At 48.0% G+C, this 8,677-nt stretch overlaps 1 protein-coding gene across 1 annotated transcript; it reads left to right on the forward strand.

Annotated features, from left to right (window-relative positions):
• Window positions 1-1,158: 1,158 nt before the first annotated feature.
• Window positions 1,159-7,780, forward strand: PtA15_5A84 (uncharacterized protein; the record flags this gene model as incomplete). The annotated part of the gene is given in 11 exon segments (XM_053169654.1): window positions 1,159-1,315; window positions 1,392-1,757; window positions 1,826-2,085; window positions 2,165-2,441; window positions 2,505-2,558; window positions 2,628-3,440; window positions 3,459-3,889; window positions 6,508-6,775; window positions 6,854-7,341; window positions 7,432-7,543; window positions 7,668-7,780. The coding sequence occupies 11 exon segments, from the start codon at window positions 1,159-1,161 to the stop codon at window positions 7,778-7,780; spliced, it is 3,339 nt and encodes a 1,112-aa protein (XP_053020069.1).
• Between the last annotated feature and the right edge of the window lie 897 nt (window positions 7,781-8,677).

Below are 8,677 nucleotides of genomic sequence, written 5' to 3' on the forward strand. Positions count from 1 at the left end.
TCCCTCATGCTTTATGAAGAATTGTAAAGTCTTGTTTTTGTCAGAGTATATCTGATTCTGTCCAACTGGCTAATGTTCATGCTCCACAGTCAAATATACCATATCAGCCAAAGTCATTCAAATGTGACCACTTCCAATTAAGATAAAGTCTGGAAATATTACTTCAGATTCCAGTTTCACCAACTTTAAATTATATTCTCTATCACAATCATCCTCAATCAAACACTTGAACTCACCATAACTACAGTCTACGCCTGAATGGCTTTTCCTGCCAGTAACTGTTAGCCTCATTCAAACTTTCAATCCACCAGAAATATTTTACTATTATTTTTTCCCCAAAATTTACCCAAGAATATGAAATAGAAAATATGAAATTCTCTCCTATCAACTGTAATGCCTTGTCTTGGTTCCCAAACTCCTACAATTTACTTCCACAGCAAGATGTACCCTGCCTACTATCCACAGTACCAGTACTTCAAGCCTTCATAATCTTGATTCCATAATTGATAAATGAACTTTTGTTTCAGAATATGAAAAAAACACATATAATTTTCCCTCCTCTCAGCTGGAAGTCCTTAGTGTGGCACCCATACCTTAGTGTGGCACCCATACTCCTTCAATATAATTCCATTTCAAAATATATCCTACCAAATATCCACCACGCCATCACTTCAATCCTTGATAACAATTAATCCACAATTGGAGGACTTCCCGCTGATCTGGAAACCCAGATTTTCCCAGATTTTGCAGGGAAATCTAGGCAGATCTAGGATTTGGGAACATTGAGCCCAGATTTCCCCGCAAAATCTGGAAAAATCTGGGTTCCCAGACTGACGGGAAGTCCTCCCTTGTTTCCTTGGATTTCATTTTAGAAATTAAACCTTTTATGTTCTTATTCAATCTTTAGAAATTAAACATTTTATGCTCTTATTCAATCCAGGTTTTAATTGAATTCATGTTGAGGAGCCCAAAAAGGGGTTACACTGGAATATACACGTAACACTTGTACATGTATGTAACACTGTTCATTTATTTTCTAACCCTTACCTCTTCAGTTTTCATCAGCTCCATCGCACCATCCTCATTTTTAGGCGGTTTAATTGCTTATCTCCACGCTGATACCTCCGCCCACTCGACCATACATCTGATACATCTGATATGGATACGTTCTCATTCAACTCCGGTTTCCATGGTTCTCACGACGGCAGTGTATCTGACCAAGCCGATATTCCAGTTCCAACGGTATTTCAAGGCCAACAACACGCCCTAGGACAGCCAACCAACTCTGATAATCACAGACTAATATCCGAAACAGGTTTGTCCAAAGTTGTATCGGTCTAGTATTAATATCTTGAGGTTTCAGATTCTCAAATATTCTAATCCCTTTGCAGCCTCCGACGAAAGCCTTCGTGGAACGATGGCTGATACTGAAGACCCAAAAGAAGCGCGTCCGGGTCCAGACAAATCTAAACTTACAGCTACTCAGATGGCACACTTTCTAACGTTAGATCTCTCAAGCCTTCGTGCATCTGCGGCTTCCTACGCCACTCGGAAACGTATGACCGATGAGATGAAGGAGGAACTCGAAGAAATGTATTACGAGTTCCAGTGTGAAGTTGCCCGGCTAGCTATCCAAAATCGAGTCGGCTCTCATCTCTACTTCGATCACTTGGGTCAGACTCGAAAGGTCAGAGGTGGCACATCCTGGAATAACTTCCAGAAATATGATCCTGAGGCACAGAAGCTATTTGATGAATGTCAGTAACCAATTTCACCTCTCTTATGCACGGAGAAAACTGAATTCTTTCGTGTTCGGATTTTCTAGTTGGTCGCGAGCAGGGTCGTTCAGAGGTATCTGCTCTATGGGCCACCAAATCCTTGCCGCAAAAGCTTCGCTATCGAGACATGGATTATTTGAAAACCTTGCGTGAGGTATCAACCGGATCAGCAAGCTCTAATGCTCCCCATCTCGAAACTGTACTACACGCCCCTCTAGATCAAGAGAATGATCCGGTACGTTTGAATGGACGAATCCAAGTTTCCAAGGTCTCGTTACAGAAAACTGCCTCGTTGGTTTCGGAGTGGGTAAAAAAGACCCAAAGTGATGTAAGTTCATTCAATCTGGAAGATTTGTAACCACATTCTGACAGTCACTTCTCTGCAGTTGGACTCTTTTGCATTCTTCCACCAAGTCAAGGGTTTTGTGGTCATTGCTTTGTGCCATCCAAAGAGCCCGATTTTTCATAAATTTGGATCTCCGGTTGGCAATCGGTTTCTAAGGATGTTGGCTCAACAACGAGAGACGGACGCGGCCGCTGAGTTTCATACCTGGACGGCGGCCCAAGCCATTCAAGTTAGTAAAGGTTGTGCCAGTGGGGCAGGTGTTCCACCAACAGGCCATACCGAGATTTTTGATGATGTTTCTGAAAAGTTCCGAGTTGGTAAGCACCATCATTTTCTTTTTTTACTTGCACCTTTCTCACTTGTATTGAATGGGCTTGCAGGTAAACATAACAAAAATATTTCGGCTATCCGTCACAAGCTCAAGGATTTGATCTGTGAGTATATTTGACCAATCACTTATCATCTCCCTCAGATCCAACTGAAATATGATTTTCTATCTACAGATATCGCTAGTGGTTGTAAGATTCGCGCTTCATGGCCCGGTGAAGACACAGATCATGACTTAAGACGCCTGAAGATTTCACTCAAAATCGACCACAACGAATGGAGCATTGTTCCAGAAGATTTGAAACAGCCATTGGTGAAATTAAGTTTGGGGCAGGCAATGGGAACCTTGGCTTGTTTGGGATTGAACAAGATTCACTTAACCTACCATCCTGACTGGGAGGATATACCACCCCGCCCCCACCGAAAGAATAAAAAGAGGAAGAACGTTGGCAAAGGCAACAATGATACGGAACATACTGCCCACAATCATGATCATCCACCTCAAGGCAAGCGCCCTTGCGTCCGTGACAGTTCCCCAGCAATTGACGCTCCTGCGACTGATCTGAGAAACGGTCTGGCCGATCTGACAAATTGTCCTTCTGCTCCGTCTAACGCTCCCGCTCCCGCTGCGACTGCTCCGTCTGATTCTCCAGCTCCTGCTGCTCCGTCTAGTGGCCCCGCTGCGTCTGACGATCCCGCTGCTCCGTCTGACGCTCCCGCTCCCACTGCTCCGATTAACAATCCCGCTGCTCCATCTGATGCTCCCGCTCCCGCTGCTCCGTTTAACGATCCCGCTGCTCCGTTTAATGATCCCGCTGCTCCGTCTGACGCTCCCGCTCCCGCTGCTTGGTCTAATGATCCTGCTGCTCCTTCTGACACACCCACTGCTCCAACCAACGTTCAAAACGGTTGCCCAGCTGCTTCCACTAACCGTGCTGCTGTTAATGATCCCGCTGCTCCGTCTGACACACCTGCTGCTCCGACCAACGGTTGAAGTAGTTGTCTAGCTGCTTCCACTAACCGTGCTGATGTTAATGATCCCGCTGCGCCGCCTGAAACTCCCGCTGCTCCGACCAACAGTCAAAATGGCCATCCAGCTGCTTCCACTAACCGTGCTGCTGCTGCCACTAACGGTTCTGCGGCTCAAAAGAAGCGTGTACGACCAATCAAAAAACTCCCCGAGAGCAAGTCAACCACCCCATCTGCACCGCAGGCTACTGTAGACCCTGCTCCGTATAACAATCCCGCCGCTCCATCTATCAATCCCGCTGCTCTGTCTATCAATCCGGCTGCTCCGTCTATTAATCCCTCTGCTCCGTCTATCAATCCCGCTGCTCCGTCTATCAATCCCGCTGCTCCGTCTATCAATCCCGCTGCTCCATCTGACGCCACCACTCCCGCTACTGCTGGTGACAATGTGGTCCCTCCTCTTCAACTTGTTGGCCTTGAAGCAGCCATTGACCCTCTCCTTGAAACATACAGCCTGAGTGATCTTAACTTCTGAGTGCTGCACATGCTGGTCCTGTTATTCTCTATTGCCTTTTTTTTGACTGTTGTCTACTTGCTTGATCTCTGGTTATTTTTTTGTTTGAGCCCCTCATTTATTTGTCCGGTGGCTCTGGAAATGCTTTGATCTCCTCTCTAATCTCTCGCGTAAAACTACTTGAATGTTTTTGTCCTTGTCTTTTTGATTAACTATACACGTCCATCAGTACATAAAAATTGATGAAATCTACTGCATTTGATTAATTTTGACTAAAAGGCAGTCGCTGTGACAAGTTTGAGCTTTTCAATCATCTTAGTCCAACAATGTAGAGATCACGAAGCCTTTCGGAGTTACCTTTCATGTTGAGAATTGAAACAAGGAACATACAGGAATGTGGAATGAATGAGTTGAGCGCTTCTGAGAGGATGATTAGAGGAGAAATGATGAAATGGGTTGTACAGCCCTCCAATTTTGTATATGTAAGTATTTTTTGTACGCAACTGTACGACCCTTTATTTTTGTGTAAGTCTTTACAGCTAGCCCAGAAGAGCTTGCGACTTCGGCCGCAAACTCTGGGAGTTTGTGCTGCAGCGGCTAGCGTTTTCCGCAGCGTTGATAGCCGTGCGCGCGGACCGTGCTCGGGGGATCCCGGGGGGGGGGGGGGGGGGCAGGAAGGCTGCCTGCCACTGATCCACATCAGCCTGCCACCACCAACCCACCACCGTCGAATCACCACCCCCATCAAATCCATACATCTCCCCTCCACCGCCAAATACACCCCAGCAGCCAAGGATCATTGAAACAATCTCATCCGGCCATTGGAACAATCCAAAACAGGTGAGTTGGTTACCATCAGTATTATAGAGAGCACGCAAACCTAACTCTTATGCCGATATTGATTACTTCCGTTCCTCTTGGCAGGAATCAATCGAGATGGGACTGGTGCGGTTTATTGGTTCGATCCGGTGGGAAGTTATGAGCAAGAAAGATGCAGGGCCGCCGGGGTGGCACAAAGTCTAGTCCAGCCGTTTTTGGACAACCAGGTGAGAAGGGTTTTGCAAGGGGGAGGCTATAGACTCCTATATATATACAATCATGTGATATCTCTTGAGAAATTGACTGCTTGTCTTGTACTCTGCAAATTCTTTTTAAAAACCGGGGTCAGGTTGGAGGCAAGAACATGACTTGCGATCCGTCCAGCCCAGCTCCTCCACCCGAGCCGGTCTACGCCCAAGGCAAATCTCACCCTCCCCCTCAATCACAATTGCCGTTGGAGAAGGTTGAAGCCTTGGTCACGGACGCGTTCACTTGCGCGGCTGAGAAACATATTGAATTTGGTGATGGCTTGGAGATCTTTGTTATTGAGCCCGGAAAAGGTGTCCGTGTGATCCATAAGGAACTCAAGAGAGATTAGTTTCTTTGGCCTAGAGCTTGTATTTCTCATCTTTTTTAGCCCCGATATCTTTTGACTCAAAATGAGAATCAATTATCCTTGTGATTGAGTCTTCTTGGCTCACAAATCCTTTGATAGCTGTGATAGCTGTTGGCCGAGGCTCTAAGTCAAGCCACCATATGTCATTCACTGTTTAACTAGCGGCTGGAGTCCACATAATTTGAAACTATAGCTTGTAAATCTGATTGTGATGTAGATGGGTTCTTCAATTCATACACACATAAAACATGCCTACACCTTGTAAACTACTCCAATCAACCAGCTGGAAGAATGACCGTGTACATCATTTTTTGTGCATGCAGGATGGTTACGCACCCCGACCATTACTCTTGTGCATTGATACTCACCAGCATGATCCCCATATTCCCCATGGATGTTTAAGGAAATCAAGGTTCAGCCTTCCAACTATCTACAGTTTAAAACTGGTTTGCCGAGCTGGGAGATATACATTGATTTCAGCAAGGGGTTTTCCATTGAGGGCCGCCCGAATAACAGCGAATTTGAATCCGGCGCTATACTTCACATACATTGTGCCTGAAGGAGCAAAAAAGGAAACCAGAAAAAAAGAGAACTCATATCAGCTTGGGGTTGCAGAACAGGACAAGCAAACAAACCATTTAGAAAGAATCTACTTGTGATTCGACGACGGTCGACGTTGGTGATTCGACAACGGTTGGCGGTGGTCATTTGACAACGGTTGGCGGTTGTGATTCGACGGCGGTGGGTTGGTGGTGGCAGGCTGATGTGGATCGGTGGCAGGCAGCCTTCCTGCGCCCCCCCCGGGATCCCCCGAGCACGGTCCGCGCGCACGGCTATCAACGCTGCGGAAAACGCTAGCCGCTGCGGCACAAACTCCCAGAGTTTGCGGCCGAAGTCGCAAGCTCTTCTGGGCTAGCTGTATGTGAGGGTCTTATAAATGAAAGGGTGAGTGGGTGAGTTGCGAACTTGAGGAGCAGAAGCGGGGATATGTTGGCCATCTCTCGCATGTTCGGCATGCTGTAGAAATACCCGCATTTCACCCTTCAAGGAGGCTTCTCGCTCGCGCGCGATGTATGCTTCGGGGAAGGTTTATAGGGACCGGTCAGGTGAGGCACTCACTAGCCCATCCCTCAAACAGGACTCCTCGGAACTGCCAGATTATCGGCTCGATACCCGTGCCGAACAGAGGAGGAGAAGCGAAGAAAATCAGACGGCGAGGAATGCTTCGGCATCTCCGATCGACGAGCAATGTCAGCCGACCAGCCCTGCTCATCTGGTTCGCTCGCTGGAGTTCAAGTTCGTCGGTCCCTGCTCGATGGGAAGGGGCGGTGGCTCTCTGATCTGTGAGATCCTCCGAGCTTGCCCATTGCTCGAAAACATCACCATCGCCACCTCGTTCTTGAGCGGTTGCCAAGAGCCTATCTAGGAATCCCTTGCAAGCCGACCGCTCATCAAGAGCTTTGTCCTTATCGAGAATGCCGAAGAATTATACCACTTGAAGTTCGCATGGCCAGCCGACCAAGTTGTGGCGCGGTTATTCGGCAAATGGGACTTGCTCGAGACGGTCGAGTTGATCAGGTTCCACAATTTGTTCAAGCGCTTCGAATCAGACGGTGGTGGCAGTATGCTGCCCGCACTGAATTGTGCCCTGAGAGCAATCGTCTTGAACGACCTGAGGATGAGCGAGCACGACCTGCGCATGATCCTGAACGGCTCTCGTGCCAGCCTGCGCACGCTCCAGCTCTGCAATCCGGCCAATTCGCTTCAACGGCCTGGCCTATACCGAATCCTCACGGAATGCATCAGCCCGGCCTTGGAATCCTTGACGCTCGATGTGGGCGATCGATGGGGAAAGCCGTGTTACCTCCAGGAAGATGCCCGCCCCGAATTGTATCCGGGCCTGCTGGACCACATCTTCAAGACTTCATCGACCCTGAGCAATCTCAAAAAGCTCTCATTTGCTGGCAACTTGGTCGGCAAGGAGTTCTTCAACTTGCTACCCCAATCAATCGTTCAGCTCGGCTGGGACCGTTGTGAGATCTCCTTCAAGGCTTTTGCTCAGGCACTCACAAGCCACATTGTCCCCTCTCCTCATGATGCACCCTCTGACGCCGAGACAAGACGTGCCCGATGGCTACCCGAGCTCAAGTGTTGCTCGATCTACAATCTCCCTTGTCTGTCCTCATCTCTACTTTTTTTTTCTTTCTGGAAATCGGGATCACGCCAGCTCATAACTTTGACCACATAATTTACATTATCTTTCAAAATTTGACATCGCAACTCCCTCGGGTCACGTAGATCCTAAGGGATCGACGGAGGAGATTATGGCCGAGTTAAGAGCCCGACATGTCTACGAGTTTTGTGAGAGACCGTACTACGGCTGGGACCCCCGAGTATTTTTCACAGTTTGAAGATGATGGGGGACGCACCTGTTCTAGAAGCCGGCGTTTCTGTTTGCCTCAAGAAATGATTGTTTCAGGAATTGCACATCTGTTGGGATTCCTTGGATTTATGGTATTCAAAATTGCATATGTAAAGAAATTACATAAAATCATAACAGCATATCCGAAAAATCTCTTATGCATCCCCCGACTCCCCCCGGTCCCCGTGCATAAAATCCTAAGAACAGTCGGCTGCAGCCGGCCGGGCCGCCTGAAACACTTCAAATGGAGCAACCACCGCCGCCGGGGCAACCACCGCGGTCGTGCCAAACATCACCTGCGCCAGCTTTGCAATCTCAACAAATTTTGGGCACACCTTCAAGTGGTTCAGTACAACTCTCCCCAGGCTTCAACCTACCACTACTCTTGTAAGTGGCACATATTCATTTTTTGCACACCCAATGCCGTCCTTTTGCAAAAAACTGACCAATGGTGCAGTCAAATGCCAACGGGAATGACCTCTCCCTCCCCATTTTTATCAGTTCTTCCAAACCAGCTGATGAATCCGCCATCAACCCAAGTGATGACTGAAGGACCAAATGCTCCGCACAACTCGGCTCCAGCTACCTCAGGTACTCCTCAAGAAAATGCGCAAAGGACTGCGGCCATTGAAAACAGCACAGAAGCGCGCCATTCGTTGGTATCAAACCGGGGCCGAGGAGGTCGCAAGCGCGGTCGTGGTTCAAATCCTACGCCCAGAGGGACATCAAACCAACCCGCTAGACAGCCTCCGCGATCGTGGACGAAGCAGAAGAATTCTGACGGAAAGTCTGAGCTGGACTTAATCATAGATTGGCTCACGGTCAAAGCAAACTTCAGCTCCTGGCGTAACAGCAGTATCAGCAAGAGAGATGTCTGTGAGAAAAT

This window comes from Puccinia triticina, chromosome 5A (assembly GCF_026914185.1).
Source record: "Puccinia triticina chromosome 5A, complete sequence".
NCBI classification, from domain to species: Eukaryota; Fungi; Basidiomycota; class Pucciniomycetes; order Pucciniales; family Pucciniaceae; genus Puccinia; species Puccinia triticina.